Source organism: Panthera uncia, chromosome F1 (genome assembly GCF_023721935.1).
Source record: "Panthera uncia isolate 11264 chromosome F1, Puncia_PCG_1.0, whole genome shotgun sequence".
Classification (NCBI taxonomy): domain Eukaryota; kingdom Metazoa; phylum Chordata; class Mammalia; order Carnivora; family Felidae; genus Panthera; species Panthera uncia.
Window position 1 is genome coordinate 27,370,603 of NC_064813.1, and position 17,701 is coordinate 27,388,303.

The 17,701-nt window shown below is 38.2% G+C and overlaps 1 protein-coding gene across 2 annotated transcripts in view; it reads left to right on the forward strand.

The window, feature by feature from the left end:
- The window catches only part of LOC125925272 (torsin-1A-interacting protein 2-like), a 34,483-nt gene extending 18,496 nt beyond the window's left edge, over positions 1-15,987 (forward strand). Inside the window, exons 1-5 of one of the 2 annotated variants that reach the window (XM_049634150.1) lie at positions 2,083-5,046; positions 5,247-5,423; positions 7,855-8,376; positions 11,344-11,448; positions 12,223-15,987. In XM_049634150.1, coding sequence (XP_049490107.1) covers positions 5,390-5,423; positions 7,855-8,376; positions 11,344-11,448; positions 12,223-13,022 — 1,461 coding nt within the window. In that variant the 5' untranslated portion in view covers positions 2,083-5,046; positions 5,247-5,389 and the 3' untranslated portion in view covers positions 13,023-15,987. Of the gene's footprint in view, positions 1-2,082; positions 5,047-5,246; positions 5,424-7,854; positions 8,377-11,343; positions 11,449-12,222 lie in introns of those variants that run through there. The other variant, XM_049634151.1, reaches the window with a different exon arrangement.
- The last annotated feature ends 1,714 nt before the right edge of the window (positions 15,988-17,701 follow it).

Below are 17,701 nucleotides of genomic sequence, written 5' to 3' on the forward strand. Positions count from 1 at the left end.
TCCTCCCCCTCCCCTTTCTCTCTCTCTCTCTCTCTCTCTCTCTCTCTCTAATTTACCACTTAGTGTTGCAGATGCCAGTGCTTCCTGGTACTTGCCTCTTCCTTCTTCCCCAGGTCTCTAGGTCTCCGTCCCCTCCCCTCACTGGTTCCCATGGAGGTTACAGGATGAATAGAGGTTGGGTGAGGTCTTGCTGCTCTCCCAGCCCTGATTTTGTTCTCAACGGCAGCTTTTTCTTGTCCTGTCTCCTCTCAACTGGTTATGACAAAGTGCATGGGAGGCTGTCGTTGAAGTATACCTCTGTAACACAAATTCATTGCTTGTGAGCTCAAAGAGTTACCATTACAGGCTTTGCCTTTTGATTTTTTTCCTCACAGAGCTGATCCATTTTATTACTCATTTAACAAAAGTAATAACTACATCAAACATATAGAAAAATCCAGAAAATAATACTCACTAGGTACTCAGATCTAAAATACGTTAACATTTTGCCACATTTGCCTCCATTGTTTTGTTTTTTTTTTTTCAAGATACAGTTGACACAGTTGAGACCCATTCTTGTCCTCCTCCTATTCCTGCCCTTCCCTCAGCAGAAGCAAGCACCAAATGGAAGTTTATGTGTATCCCTTCTGTTCATGTGTTTAATTATTTTATATCTGTTTAAGCAGTGTACAGAACAATAAAAGAATTGACTGCTTTCAAAATTTTATTATTCAGTAACATCAGTAACATTTATACATAAATGTGATGTGCACCAATTTGTAGAGTTTCTCTTCGACACTTAATTTTGTATGTTGGAGTCTGCTGAAGTTGGTTGTATTGCTGCAGTGCAAAGGTCATGCGTTACCAGACAGTGAATACATACCCAGCAGTCACCATTACCATTGGTGCAATGAGATGGAACAGAAAGGATACATCTTAAAAGAACACAGGGCAGCCACATCTGCAGAGGAAGCAGTGAGGCAAATTCGTGTCCTTGTTTACAAAAGTCCCAGGATGTGGAAATTAAGGAAGGCATCCCTCAGCCTACCATCTGGAGCATTTTCCATAAATGGAGACTAACCTGTTTAACCTGTTGCAAGCCCACATTGAGACTGTTAACACAAATTGATACAGGTCTTGCTGCAGGTTTCAGGGTCACAGGGAAGTGCAAAAAGTAGAAAAATGGATCATAACCTCCACATATGTGGGACATTGAAAAACAACATCTTACAATGGAACTTTTCAGGGATTCACTGAAAGTAAATCTTTTGTGCCACGTGAAGCACACAGGTCTTCATCAGTTCCTTTTTGCCAAAGATCCATCAAATGGAAATGATGGTATAATCATGGACACAATGATGGAATGGTTTTTCCCACAGCTGCAAAATCTCCAACATCCCCATTTTCCATCAGGATGAGGCTCTGCCTCACTTCCATTATGCAGTCTAGAGTTTCTTAATGTACACATTTCATGGCATGGATTGGATAGTGCTCAAAAAGTTGACCTGCCTCTGGAATATTGGCCTCCAGATCTCCCACCATGTGACTTCTTGTGAGGATGTGTCAAGAATCTCTGTGTTTGTACCACTTCTTGTAGCATTGAGGGAATACCATTTCAGCTATGAACAGTGTGACATGTTTGTTACAAAGGGCCTAAATGAAATGGGCTACAGGAATGTGTGCCTTGTGACAAGAAAGGTATTTACTGAGCAGTTTTAAGATTAGAGAAATACCTGCGATGGTTCCTTTTGCAGAGTGTTTATTGGCTGCATCCTAGTTAGCAAGTAATACATTTTTGAAAGCGTTCAGTTCTGTTTCTTGGAAACCAAATTGAGGGTATCCTACATGCAATAAAATGTACAAATTTTAGGGACGCCTGGGTGGCTCAGTCGGTTGGGCGTCCGACTTCGGCTCAGGTCATGATCTCACGGTCTGTGGGTTCGAGCCCCGCGTCGGGCTCTGTGCTGACAGCTCAGAGCCTGGAGCCTGTTTCAGATTCTGTGTCTCCTTCTTTCTGTGACCCTCCCCCGTTCATGCTCTGTCTCTCTCTGTCTCAAAAATAAATAAACGTTAAAAAAAAATTTAAAAAAAAATGTACAAATTTTAATTTTGATGACAAATGTTAACTACCTTAATAAAGATACGAAACACTTTACTAAACCCAGAAGCTTTCCTCATGCCCTTTTCCAGTGAGTACTCCTTCCCCCAGTAACCACTTCTATGTTTTCTGTCACCATAGATTATGGTAAATAACCATTTGCCTATTTTAGGACTTCATATAAATGAAATCATTTGGCAGATACTCCTATGTGTGGGTTTTTTTTCATTCACATTTCTTAAGATACATCCATGTCGTGGCTTGTATCAGTTCATATTTATGCCATTTGTTCTTCTTTTGAATCACTCTATATAGTATAAGTTTGTTTCTTAACTTGTATGTAAAAATTATAATACTGCACTTTTACAAATTTTTGAGATATGTAATTCATTGGTTTAATTGCCATAGATAATGTTACATTGTAAGAATATGCCACAGTTTTTTTTTTTAATCCTCTTCCTTATTCATGGACATTTAGGTGGTCTCATTTTTTCCCTCATTTTAAACAATGCTGCCACAAATATCAGTGGGCACTTGAGGGAGAGTTTGTCTACGGCATGTGTCTAAAAGTGCAATTGCCAGTTTGTAGAATCTGCGTGTCTTGTCTTTACCAGATAATTGCCATATTGCTCTCCAGAATTGAATAGCAGTTTACTCATTGCCAATAGAGTTTAAAACTCTCTGTGTATCCATATCCTCACCAACACCTGGTGTTGCCTGACTTGTTTGCCAGTCGGTGCTTGTAAAATGGTATTGTACGTCATTGTTAATTTATTTTGCATTTCCTTAACCACTCTTATTGATTCATTAGACTGCTAGGTTTCCTCTTCATTTAACAGTTTGTTCACCTCTTTTCCCCATTTATTTTTTCATAGCATTATCTGTCTCTTACTGATTTGGGGGGAGTCTGTGTATTCTGGATATTAATCCCTTGCTGATTTTATGTGTTGGCTGATATTTTTCCGGTCAGTGAGTTTATGTTTTAACTTTGATTTTGATGATTTGTATAGAAATTAACATTTTAAAAATGTGATCACATTTGTCAGATTTTCCCTTTATGGCTTGTGTATTTTATATCTTGTTTAAGAAAACCTTGAGGTTATAAAGATATTCGGTATTTTCTTCTGAAAATTCAAAGTTTTGCTCTTTATACTTAGGTCTTTAATCTGAAATTGACTTTTGTGTCAGGTGGTATGTAGAAATCTTAACTTTTTTTCCCATTTGAGTTGTCACTTGACCTCAAACTACTCATTAATGCGTTCTTTCTCTTTTGTCACTTACCCAATTTCCTTTATGTATGTATGCATGTATTTCCTGGCTCTGTATTCTGTATATTCTCTGTCTGTTCTTGCACCAATGCCCTTATTGTTCTTATTTCCTATAGGTTTATAATAAGTCTTGATATATCTGATAAAGATAGCCAGCCCCCCTCCTTCGGAATTACCTTAACTCTTCCTAATCCTTTACTGCTCTTTGTGAATTTTAGGGTCACCTTGTCCATTCTGTAAGAAACAAAACAAAAATCAAAAACTTGTCTTAAGATTTTGTTTTAATTTACAATGAATCCGTAGATTAGTTTGGAGACAATTGACATTATTGGTTTAGAGTCTTACTGTCTATGCACGTAATATATTTCTCTACTTAGGTCTTTTTTATGTCCTTTAATAAAGTTTTATGCTTTTCTTTCTAAAGTTTTTTTTTTTTTTTTTTAGTACATTTTTATTGAGGTATAATTTACATAGCATAAAACTCACCCCACTCTATAAAGTTCTTGCATATATGTTGTTAGGTTTTTTTACCAGGTACCTTTTAATTTTTATTTTGAGATACCTTATAGTTATTGTGTGGTAGCCTGTTTGCTTTCTAAAATTTTTGTCCTGGTGCATAAGAAAGTTTTACCCATTGTTTTCTCGGTTTGGGCTGGCAGGAAAAAATTGTCTTAAGAAATCTGAAAAAGACTGAGGACCTTTTATTTTCTTTCATGAACTAGGATAGGAGAGAAACCCTCATTGCAGCATATGATGGTAATGTGAAAAGGAGAGCTGGAAGCCCAGTCTCAGGCGATTGAAGAAGATAAAAGAGTGACAAGGAACTCTCCAAATCTTAGACGTGTTCCTAAATGTTCACACCAACAGAAAGGAGGCCTGCCTCTAACTCCTCCCTTCCCTTCAAGTTTATAATTGGTATCACTCTATACATTCATGTATCCATTTACTTATTCATATTATTTTTAATTAAAATAGGGAGTTCTTACTCTACACTAGGCTAATACCATACATGTGGAATTAAAATGTTATTTTGTAAAATTAAATTTTACAAAAGAGTGCTGTGAAAAAGACGTAAAGTTAGTTGGGTAGCCTTGCAACTAGGCTATCAATGTAACACTTTCTAAACCTCTTTTTCACATATATTTTTATATTTAGTCCTCATAGCAGTCCTTAGTCACTTTTACAGATAAGGAAAGTATTGTTCCTGACAAAAAATGATTTAACTATAAAATGATAGAACATTTTATTATGAGTTGCCTCTGATTTTGATTCCTTTTGTATATAGTTCATAGTAACTTCTACATGAGTCATCTTTGAGCACTGCACGGAAAGGCATTGTATAAAGCGATCTAAAAAGAATACTGCGAGAAAACCACTAAAAAAGGCAGTGACATAACTCCCGTGTTTATTTCCTACACCTGACACCAAGGCAGCCACCTTAGTTTGTAGGTACTCCCTGTGCATTGTTACTTAATAATGATAAATGAAAGCTTCTAATAGGCTGAGAGATTGATATGGGGCAGAAACTGAAGACATAAAGGAAACCTGCAGTGATTAACTGAGCAGTGACTTAAATTTCTATTCTTAGAATTACTCTTCATTCCATTTTCAAAGAACTTCTCTTTAAGATTCTGGCCATTTGGCCTTTCTGATCCTTTCAACACAATGGAACATATTAGGAGATTATGGCATCCATGCAAGGTTAATAATCTGAAACTTTTTTTTCTACTTGTAGTTAAGGATTTGGTGATCCTCACTAAAACCAGAAAACATTTCTTCATCAGAAAAGTTTCGAAGAGGAGCTACTACTCAGAGTAAACAGATTGAATAAATGAAGCTGAAATCGGCATTTCTCCCATGTATGAATAAAAAGTCATTTAATTCTTTTCATTTTATTTTAGTCACTATATATGCCTTGTTTCCTGGGTCCACGGGAAGCATGAGTCTGTTGGGACTTGGGACAAGAAGAAAACAAGACATCTTCACAAGAAAAAACAGACATTAACAAAAAGTATCCCAAAGTCTGAAGAGCTAGAACACAAACATGGCCGACAGAGGACTTAGGGATCCTGCAGAGGGTAAGACTAGTCTGTACAGCAGGTTCATGCTGTAGGAATCTAGACCTGTACTAAGATCTCAGGTGACTGAAACCTGAAGTTTGGAAGTAAAGAAGTTAGCTTAGTGGATTAATTTGTTATGATGATGATTCTTTTTTATTTGCTGAAGTCTACCATAACATCAGACCTGAATTATAAGGAAGGTTAATGTTTTAGAGATCCAGTAGTAGGAACCCATAGTGTTAGAAAAATACATGCATCTTAGAAAGGGATGGCAGACCAGTTTTTATAGCTGTATTTTTTTTTTTTAAATCAAGAAAACAGATGTGCCATCTGTTTAGAGATCTTTCAATTCTAGGGAAAGATGAAATTTAAAGTCTTCATCCTGCTTGTATATATATGTAAGAGCTATCAAACAGGCAAATTATGAAGTAGATATTTCAGAAGAGAAGGGCATATTTACTTAGACCTTTTATTGAGGATATTTTAAAATATATAAAAGTAGAATACTATAATGAATTCCCATGCACTCAACATTTAGTTCCTTTTTTTAAGTCTATTTAAATTCCAGTTCATTTATACCAGTTAATAATTTACAGTGTAATAATTAGTTTCAGGTGTATAATATAGTTATTTCAACATCTAAATTTTTTTAATATTTTTTTACATTTATATTAATTCAATTTTTTGTGAGAGAGATAGAGACAGAGTGCAAGCCAGAGAGGGACAGAGAGAGAGAGAGACACAGAATCCCAAGCAGGCTCCAGGTTCTGAGCTGTCAGCACAGAGCCCAAGATGGGGCTTGAACCCATCAACCTCGAGATCGTGACCTGAGCCGAAGTCGGACACTCAACTGACTGAGCCACCCAGGGCCCCCTCATCATCTAAATTTCAGTTATAACCTGTATAATGTTGATCTTGTTTTCTGCCATGGAATATTTAAATACGAATCCAAGGCATTATATCATTTAGTTTATATCTCTTAAAAGATAGATTTTTTAAAGTAACTAAAATTGCATCATACCTGGAAAATATATTAATAATTGTTCCTTAATATTATCATAAATTTAATCAGTATGTACACTTCTCCAGTTGTCTCAACATCTTTTTTTTTTTTTTTTTTTTTTTGCCTTCTTCTCTTTTTTTTTTTTTCACCGCCTGCCTTTTTTTTTTTTTTTTTTCTTTATAATGGGCCACTCTCTGTATTTGATTGATTTATCTTTTAGGTTGCTTTTTTTTTTTTTAGGCTTTACTATAAAAAATACCGCACATACATAAGAGTAGAGAGAGAGAGATGAAATGAATCCCATGTTCCCATCAAATGGCTCCATCTGCTGCCAACATATTGTTTCATCTGTAGTTTCTCACTCTCCTTTATCACCCATATTCTTGAGGCAAGTTGTTGACATCGTGTAATTTTAGCCATGAATATGTGAATACTTACCTCTAAAAGGATGCTTTAAAAAATTATCACAATATATTGTACTTAAAGGATGACCAGTAATTCCTAAGTAAGAAGGAATATCTGGCATTCAAATTTTCCTGATTATCTCATAAATACTTTTTTTTGTCTCTTGCTGTTATTAAAGTAACAGAAGTCTTTTGTCCCTTTGAATTTTCCCATCCTGGGTTTTACCAATTACGTTCTGAGGCATGATTTAATATATTCCTCTATCCCTGTATTTCATGGAAACTGGTAGGTAGCTCTAGAATCTTGATCATATATCAGTTCGTTTGTTTGGCAAGAATACTATACGTGAGGGGCGCCTGGGTGGCTCAGTCGGTGGAGCGTCCGACTTCGGCTCAGGTCATGATCTCGCAGTCTGAGTTCGAGCCCCGCATAGGGCTCTGTGCTGATGGCTCAGAGCCCGGAGCCTGCTTCCGATTCTGTCTCCCTCTCTCCCTGCCCCTCCCCCACTCACAGTCTGTCTGTCTGTCTCTCTCTCAAAAATAGACATTAAAAAAAAATTAAAAAAAAAAATACTATACGTGTTATAGTGTACTTCCTACTGCATTGAATTGGGAGGTTAATGATGTCTGGTTTTCCCTGTTTTTGTGATGTTAAAGATTGATCAGCTGGTTCAGCAGTTGTGAGTCTGGTTCATCCATTATAAAACTTCTCATAAGCCTTTTGCATAATGGTTTTAGTTGCTACTGGTGATTATTGCCTAGATACATTATTTCATCAGGGAAGAGGATGTGTTTAATACACAAAAATTGGTTTTGTTATTCAAAATAGTTTTACATTAGTATTATTTGTTAGATTTATTAACACATAATAAATTTGTCTTACCTTTAGTGGAAATCAAGAGAAATAATGTTTAGGAAGAGTGCCTTGCTAACCATAAAAATCTGTATACATTTTACTTATTATTCAGTTAGGGACCTTGTTAAAATACAAAAAAATAGGGATGTTATTTTTAATTAAAATTATAAATTTTTATCTCAATAGCCTCTCAAGAGGATTTGAAAAATGACCCATCAGTAAGTTCTCAGGCACAGGAGACCATAGTCACAGCAAGTACCACTGAAGAAGCTCAGACCCCAGACCCTGTCTCTGGTCTTAACAAAGTCCACCAAGAGGTAGAAAATATAGGTCCAGGAAGTGCAGACGCAGGTGATCAATCAGAAGATTCAGATGAAACAAATTATGGGAACTATCCAAAGGATAAAACAGAACATGAGAACAACCAGAGCTTTCAGGATGAAGAGCAAGGCCATCAACTCCCTGATTCAGAAAGTCCAGGTGAAAAACCCTTGGATCCAGAACCCAGCTGTTCTCCAAGTGACAAGGTGGGAAGAGATGATGTGCTCTTACGAGGCGACTCTGCAGCCCTCCCTGAGGAAGTGAGCAGCGGACCTGGAGTTGCACAGGAGCCACCTGCCATGGACCCTCAGGATGCCCCAAGCCCTGATCGTTCCCATGCAGGGCCAGAGAACCAGGGCACAGTGCGGAGGCGACTGCTGGCGCCAGGTAAGGGAGCCCACTGGACTTCTGTTTCGTATTGCTCTGTCACTGAGGACACAGCATAGGTCAGGGGCCTTTTTGTCAGCTTCTCTTTCCTTCATAGGACCAAGGCCTTTGGGCCTTGCCCAAGGTCACTTAAAGACATATGACTGAACTTAGAATGAGGTTTCTCATCTCCTAGACCATTTGTAGCTTATGTAGCTTCCAATACATAACTACTTATGTAGCTTCCAATACATAAACTGCATTTTTAAACAATATTTTTATTTACTTACTGTTTGTAGTAATGTAGTAAGATTAAAAAAAGGGGGGGGCGGTGGGGGAAGGCCTGATTTTTTAAAACTTTACTAGCTTTTTCTTTAATTCTTAGGAGCATATTTTTTATTTACAATTTTTTAAAGCTTTTACTTTTTGGGGAACTAAACACTACGTAAATCAAGAGATGGATACATTTAAAAACCAGCATCAGTGGTACAGTGCCCTTAACTCAGTCATATTTTAGTTTTATAAGACTTTGAGCAAATCTGTTAATTTGTCTCTATATGATTTTCTCCTCTTGTATATTAAGGAGAATAACCATCATATCTTCTCTTATGAAGATACTGTCTTCCTAGTGGCTAAGTCCTTAGCTGGAACTCAAAAGACACACAGATTCTAGTTGTGGTCCTGCCACTTGCTAGCTTGGGTGACCTTGAGCAAATATCTTAACTTCCTGGTACTTCAGTTTCCTATTTGTAGAATGAAGAATTTGGACAAGAGGTATCCAGCTCTCACTGTCTATAATTCTATGTGTGGATATGTATTTTATAAGTACTTAGAAGAGCTCAGTCTAAAATGCCTATTGGCCAATGCAAACGAACATAAAATATTATACATTCTGTTCATCAGGGGCTTGACTAAGGGCTGGAAATTCATGTTTCACTATAAATCAGTGACCTATCTCAAATATATGTTTCGTTCATTAATCAGTATAGTCTGTAACTTCAGGGAAGTCAAGAACTCTCTCTCTCTCATCCATTATGTCTCTGTGGCACCTGGCACAGAGAAGCAACTTTATGAATAGCTGTTACATGAATGAATGAATGTGACTTGTATGAACTATTATGTCCCATCAGATTTCATCATATGCAGGTTCACTGAGTGGAGGAAGAAAATATTGTTTTAAAAATGCCGTCTGTGTATGCAGAGCAGCTTAATATAATGGAATGAACTAATCTAGCAGATGAGAAATCTTGTTCTAAACTCAGCCACATCTCTTTTTTTTTTTTTTTTTTTTTAAGGTTTATTTGAGAGAGAGAGAGAGAGAGAGGGAGGGAGGGAGGGCTGGGGTGGGGGTGGGGGAGAAAGAATTCCAAACAGGCTCCACACTGTCAGCACAGAGCCCGATGCGGGGCTTGAACTCACAAACCCAAGTTCATGACCTGAGCTGAAACCAAGAGTCAGACACTTAACCGGCTGAGCCACCCAGGTGCCTCACTTAGCCACATCTCTTTATGTGACCTTGGGCAAAGCCCTTCCCATCCCTGGGCCTTTTGTCAGGATAGGTAAGGTGGGGTTACAGTAGGTGATCATTAAAGATCCTTTCATATTCTATGCTATGATACCTTAAGTTCCTATATTTTAGTATGATGTGAATAAATACACTATCCTTTATAGGTGAAGATGATTCTTTTCTTTTTTTAAACTGTTTCATTTATTTTTTTTAATGTTAATTTATTTTTGAGAGAGAGAGCCATGAGCAGGGGAGGGACAGAGAGAGAGAGAGATAGGATCTGAAACAGGCTCTGCGCTGACAGCAGCAAGCCCAATCCCACAGTCTCACAAACCATGAGACCGTGACTTGAGCCATAGATGCCTAACCAACTGAGCCACCTAGCCACCTGTTTCCTTATGTTAATAGAGTATACCGTTTGAGTTCTTTTTCCCGTAAGCACACACCTATACCGTAGAGTGCCTTCGAGTGCTACACAATAGTGCCCTCCTTTTTTTTCAGCCACACATTTTAAGATCGGTGTCTCACCCCACACCTACATTTTTATGTAGTTCATAAATTTTCTTAATCTTGTATTTCTTACTTTTCATGATTCCATCATTAAGAGTTCCAAACCTACTTTTGTACCTGTACAGTAATCTCTCCTGTCTCAAAACTTAGGGCCTTCATTATGTGTATGCTTGGGGTCTTGAGCCACGTGACTTGAACCCTGGAATTAGAGTGTCCTTGCCCTGTGATGTTGAGTCTTGTGTACAGCTAATGCTTCTTTCTTAAAAAAATGTTTTATTATGTATGCTTTATCTTTTAATAGCTGCCACATATTTATTTATTTAAAGTAAACTCTGCGCCCAGTGTAGGGTTTGAACACACAACCCTGAGATCAAGAGTCTCATGCTCTACTGACTGAGCCAGCCAGGTGCCCCCAGCTAACACTTCTAAAATCCCTTTTTACTTATTTATTTTATTATTAATTTTTCTTTTTTTAACATTTATGTATTTTTTGAGACAGAGAGAGACAGAGCATGAACGGGGGAGGGTCAGAGGGAAAGGGAGACACAGAATCTGAAACAGGCTCCAGGCTCTGAGATGTCAGCACAGAGCCCGATGCGGGGCTCAAACCCACGGACCGCGAGATCATGACCTGAGCCGAAGTCGGACGCCCAACTGACTGAGCCACCCAGGCGCCCCGTAAAATCCCTTTTTAATTTTAAACATTTTGTCGAAATACGTTGTAGATAGGTTTGGCCGCAATATTAGGGTGCTTGTTTCTTGTCCTTGATGTAAGGGCCAGTGAGGACTTCATTTTATTGTTCTACGTAAAATAAAAGTAATAGCCTTAAGGAAAAGACAGGAAAAAAGTTAGCTTTGTATAAGAAAGTATAGAAATCCCCTCAGCCTAATAATTCTTTGATTTGGTAAGAGGCCTAGAGTGTATGATACCCGTTAGCATATTGTCTAAAGAGAACGTTCCTTTTCCCCAGCAGAGGCTGAAAGTCATCAACAGGAAACACAAAGGTTGGAAGAAAAGAAAGAGAGTGCACTGGATACCAGAAGAAAGATGAATAAAAAAGATTATTTGCGTTATGGTGAGAACAAAATTGGTCCTACTGTTACGTGTCGATTCACATTCAGAAATCCTCAGAGAAAACACCTAGAAGACTAGCATTTAAACAATTTCATTGTTTTAGTATTTTTGTTTTGTTTTTATTTTACTTTGTTTTAATTCCAGCGTACTTAACATACAGTGTTCTGTTAGTTTCCAGTGCGCAGTATAGTGATTCGCAATTCCATACAACACCTGGTGCTCATCACAACAAGTGAATTGTTTAATCCACATCACCTATTTCACCCGCCTCCCCTCTGGTAACCATGTTGTTACCATCCTGGTTATCTGGTAACCGTGATATTTTGCCATCCTGAACAAAATGAGAATTCCCATAGGAGGAAGGACTTTTCGTAAATAAGAAACTAAAATACTTTTTACAGAGTATTAACTTTACACGTGGCATTTTTACATTTTGACCCTTTAGGAAAAAATGGCCTATTAGAAGTAATAGGTACTTTGAGAGGGAGGAGGACTATCCTGATCATTTCTAAATTGCATCATTAGTTATAGCAACAAATACATAAACTTACCTTTTAACAAAAATACTGTATCATCAAATAATTAAATCTAAGAAATTAGAGAAGTGTTTCTGGTAGACCTAAATTAGCTCAAAGGTTAAAGGATTCAGGCGAAAGAAACTCACCACAATTAGTAAAATCTGGCAGTATCTCTAACTCATTTCAGTTTACCACAGATTTTATTTCTGATCCACCTTCTCTCTAATTTTGTGTTTTATTTTCCCATTCTCTGACAGGCTCCATCTTTTTTGGCTCTGTGGTCACGACTCTTGTTTTGCTAAATTGGGGTAATAGCTACTATTCCTCTTCAGCCCAGCAAGTGCCCAAAAATCCAGCTTTGGAGGCCTTTTTGGTTCATTTCAGCCAACTGAAGGATAAATTCCCAGGCCAGAGTTCCTTTTTGTGGCAGAGAGGACGTAAATTTCTCCAGAAACACCTCAATGCTTCAAACCCCACTGAGCCAGCCACCATCATATTTACAGCAGCTCAGGAGGGAAGAGAGACCCTGAAGTGCCTGAGCCACCTCGTTGCGGATGCCTATACCTCTTCCCAGAAAGTCTCTGCCATTCAGATTGACGGGGCTGCAAGAACCTTGCAGGACAGTGATGTGGTCAAGCAGTTGGTTGACACGGAGCTGAGCTCAGGATTTGAGAATGGCCAGAAGGCTGCTGTGGTGCACCACTTTGAATCCCTTCCCGCAGGCTCTACCTTAATCTTCTACAAGTATTGTGACCATGAGAATGCTGCCTTTAAAGATGTGGCCCTGGTCCTGACTGTTCTCCTAGAGGAGGAAACATTAGAAGCAAGTGTCGGCCCAAGGGAAACTGAAGAAAAAGTGAGAGATTTCCTCTGGGCCAGGTTTACCAACTCAGACACTCCCAGCTCCTTCAACCACATGGACTCTGACAAATTGAGTGGCCTCTGGAGCCGGATTTCACACCTGGTGCTGCCCGTCCAGCCTGTGAGGGACATCGAAGAACAGGGGTGCCGGGGTGCCTTTTATAAGCTAAGCACGGAGTTGGTTTTTGAGGCCTAGATTTATTAAAAAGTTAGTTGAAGAGCCTTCTGTTTCTGTGGAAGGAGGTTATGAAAAGCCTGGAGAACACAAATGAGCTTATTTTAGAAAAAGATTCTCTTTTTTACCTTTTGTAAAATCTTTCTAAGCTTGACAAAACTTGACTTTTTTCCCTGGCCTTTGAAGCAAATCAGGTTTGAAATCTGCATAGAATATATAACTGAGGCTTTTTTTTTTTTTTTTTTTAATCCAGAAATAGAGCAACAGAATGATTGCATGGGAAGATAATCTTCTCAGAATGACTAAAATGATTTTTGTTTTCTTGAGAGTCTAAGGAGTCTTTTGGGTAGTGTTTGGACTGAACTACAGCAGTTACAGTTATGAAGCAAGGATAATTTAAAAAATGTTTTTTCTATCACATATTAAAATATTTTAAAAACTGATTTTAATAACCTAGTCATGGGATTACATCTTCTACTAATTTGCATTTTTGAATAGTTTGAAAAGAAATATGAATTCAAGTACTGAACTGTATGTAAGGCACTGTGCTTTTATTCCATTAATGGGCTAAGGTAAAAGCAACTGTTCTTAAGAAATGTTCTTGAAAATTGGGAACAAGGGAAAGAATTAACTATAACCATTGGAAATGAAGAAATTCCAATTGGCTGTATCTTTACTTCGCTTTCTTGAATGTTTTAGAACCATGATTTCCAAGCTATGTCTACTGGCAACCCTATTCTTTTTATCAGGGAGGTTCTGCATTTGATTGCTTCAGGTAGTGGGATTCTCCATAAGATATAATTGGAACAAAGAGTTCCACTGATAATGAAATTTGAAAATTGCTGATTAAGTGAAAAAAAAATCTTAGAAGATAGGAAAATGGGTAGGAAAATGATGAATGTATTAGAACTCATGAGTTGGAAGAGGATGAAATACAGGTTTATTGTATAGACATGCTGTTTATGAAAGATAAAGACCTATAGATGAACAGCAGAATGTATAAACTAGTATTTACTAAGCATATATATATGTATATATATATATATATACATACACATATATATATATATTTTAAGCGGGTGTGTGCACAGGAGCGTGTGTGCAGGAGAGTGAAGGGGCAGGAGAGGATAGAGAAAGAGGCAGGGAGAGAATCTCAGGCAGGCTCCACGCTCAGAGCAGAGCCTGACGCAGAGCTCAGTCTTGTGACTGTGAGATCATGACCCGAGCCGAAATCAAGAGTTGGATGCTTGAGGCGCCTGGATAGCTCAGTCGGTTAAGCAACTGACTTCGGCTCAGGTCATGATCTCGCGTTCGTGGGTTTGAGCCCCGCGTCGGGCTCTGTGCTGACAGCTCAGAGCCTGAAGCCTGCTTCGGATTCTGTGTCTCCCTCTCTCTCTGCCCCTCCCCCGCTCGTTCTCTGTCTCTCAAAAATAAATAAACGTTAAAAAAAAAAAAAAAGCGTGGGATGCTTAACCTGTTGAGCCACCCAGGCACCTCAGTATTTGCTAAGCATCTCTCTGATGGTTTTGTTAATTTCTCTTAATCATCATTTCTGTCTCCCCTGAAGGGAGTTTTATAATTGTCTAGGATGACAGTTTGAGTACAATTTAAGCAGAATAGAGTTTAATAACTAATTGAATAGGTTTTATATGGGTGTGGTAGCATAACTTTACCATGCTGGTTTACTTGCTGCGCAGTGATGGCATATTATATAATGCAGCCCATTTCTTAACTAGATGGTTAGAAATGCAAGAGATACTATACTTAGTAAAAGGAAGCAGACATGGAAAATAGATTCTAAGAGGTTTTAATGACCAGTATTAATTGTTGGACCGTGTTCTGTGATTGCAAGTAAGATTGAGAACAGTGTTTATGGAGACAATAGTTGTTGGTTTGCCTTGCAGCTCTGAAAGCAGAACTCTAGTAAAATTATCTTGACCCAGCGAAGGGTCTTTTCCATGGCATGGCATGGCATGGCTATAGGAACTATCATCATGATCCTGTAATATTTCAACTAGGTTTCGGCCTCTCTGCTGCTGTGAGAGAAGAATATGTATATATAATGTGTGTGTGTGTGTGTGTGTGTGTGTGTGTGTGTGTGTGTGTGTATCTTCCTAGTGTTTCCGAAAATCCTTCCAGGTTTTAATCATGTGATTTCTTTTGTACATTAATCATATTGCCAATTAAAGCATGAAAGAAGTCACATGATTAAAGCATGTAAGGATTTTCAGAAACACTAGGAAGATACAGGGATCTTTATTGATACCTAAAAAGAGATCACAAAGACATAGGGGAAGAATCTATTGGAAAATATCTGTCACCGGAAAAACACATAAATCTGTTCTAACCACGGTCTTAAGTGGTGTTCAGTTGAGTGTAGGGGCACACCTAAAGGAACTATTTTCATTTGTGACTCTGAAGGAATCTTTCAAATAGATTTGAGGAAAAACCTGCTTGAACAAGAAGATAAACCATAGTGAATATAGTATCAATATCAATCCAATATAAAATCAGAGGAAATTGAAGAAAAATCTATATACTAATGTTTGAATTTTTTTTTTTTTTTTGTATTTCTAGATCTCAGGTGTCAGCTAGCATTCTGTCACACAAAACCAATGGTGCCTTGTAGAATTGTTCTGTTGGTCTGCTGACCTGTGCTACCTCAGATCTATGAAGAGCCAGTATAAAATGTGCATATATATCAGTGATTCGGAACACAGATGAAACAAAAATTTTAGTTTCTTCATTCAGTTGAATATGGTTTTTCATCATTTCCTTTTCATACGATTAAGAAAATGGTTTTAAAATGGCACTTTTTTTTTTAATGTTTAGCCTGTATTAAAAAACACTTTTCCTTCCATGTGTAAGTGCAATCATCTGAAGCTATTGTCAGTTTTCTGTTCACTATTTCAAAACTTATTTTAAAAAGCAGTATATTAACTCTGGATCTATTCATGAATAAAATGATTATTTTTAAAACATAAAACTTTATATTTTTTAAATGTACCAATTAAAATCGATTATCTAATGTACTCTTAAGTTCATTTCTATTCAGTTCTTCTTTTTTTAAGTTTCCAGATTTTCTTTTGCATATCTAGTAGTTCACCTTTCATTACTTTTACAGTTTGTTTATTTTGTTTGTTTGTTTGTTTGTTTTGACTTAGAACGGTGACTTGTGGACCTATGATACCATACATCATTGTTTAATTATTATCACAGAACAATTCTAATGACTACATTCTATGTTAATATAAATTGCTTCTTGAGTGGTACCAGAGTTCTAGAAGAAACTGGTGTAGAATCAGACACTGTCTCTGGACTTTGGAGTTTTTTCCCCTGTGAGGTAACTTTAAGTTTCCCAGCTAGCTTCCAAGTTGGCAGAGAAGTTCCAGGAAATTCCTATCACTGAAGGTAGTAATTGCTGTTGTTTCTATTTTTTAAATTAATAAAAGTTTCAGTGTAGTTCATTTGAAAGCCTCCAAACTTCAGGTGGTAAGGCTCAGCAGGCCTGTGACCTATCATCATCCAGCCAGTGACCCAGTTGAACAGTACTAGCTACTGTGGTGCTTTGGAGCCTTTCACGGTTTTTAATTGTTGGAGTTATACTTTTATCTGTTAAAACAATAAGCATAATGAGCATTGATGTTAAAATAAAACAAACGTGAAAGTGATCATCAAGGTGATCTTCACTGGGACTGTTTTTTGCATGCATCTGACCAGAATTTTAATGTGTAGCTTACATAGGTGTTGAACATTTCAAAATCTAATGTTAAATAGAAAACATATCCCATTAGGGTTATCTTTAAATGGAAATGAAGCTTATATCCATGCGGTTTATTTGTAGAGAAGTATTTAAAAATAGCAACATGAAGAAACCATTTTTTAGTGTCTTCTATCATTTCTTTTATATCACCACTTACCAGTAAGAGTCACTTGGTGGCCTTGATTGCCAGAAAAGCCTGCTAGCCCATCATGCAGCCAGTCCAAATAAGGACTGACTGGCACCCATGAGAAGCCACCGCCACAGAATTTCCAGGGGTGGGGCTTCCACAGTGGAGGCTGTGCAGCTGTTTGGGATGGGTGCAAGCCCCACATGCCTTGAGAGCCCCGGCACCACATCCCTTGATGACTTGCATAGGCCACGCAAGTCAGGGCAGCCAGAGACCTGGAACAGAACAAGTGTCTGAAGCATCTGTGTCAGAGGAGTAGGCTCTTGGGCATCTGCCAAGTCCCAAACGTTAACCTACACAAATGCACATGTTGCCCTGAAGACAGAGCTAGAGGAATCTAAAGTGCCTTGTCATGGCAGGGCTAGGCTAGCTGGCCCAGATATCCTACAGTAAGAGACACCTAGGAGGCTTCATTGGTGGAGAAGCCTGGGGTTCCATCAAGAAGCCAGTCCAAATAGGAACTTCCCAGTTTGAAGCGACTGCCTCAAGAGTTTTGGAGGGTAGGCTCCCTTCACCCTGGAGGCTGCACCACAGGCTCTGAAGACACAATATCCCAAGGCCTGAGAGGGTGCTGAGTGGTACTGCATATGAACGGACTGTGCAATTTATGGTGGCCAGAGACCTGCGACAGGTCAAGGGTCCAGAGGCCACATCACAGAAGCAGGCTATTAGGGGTATATCTGCCTAATTCAGACCTTAACCTGCACGGATGCACATATTTTCCCTTACAGCAGAGCTGGATAAATATGG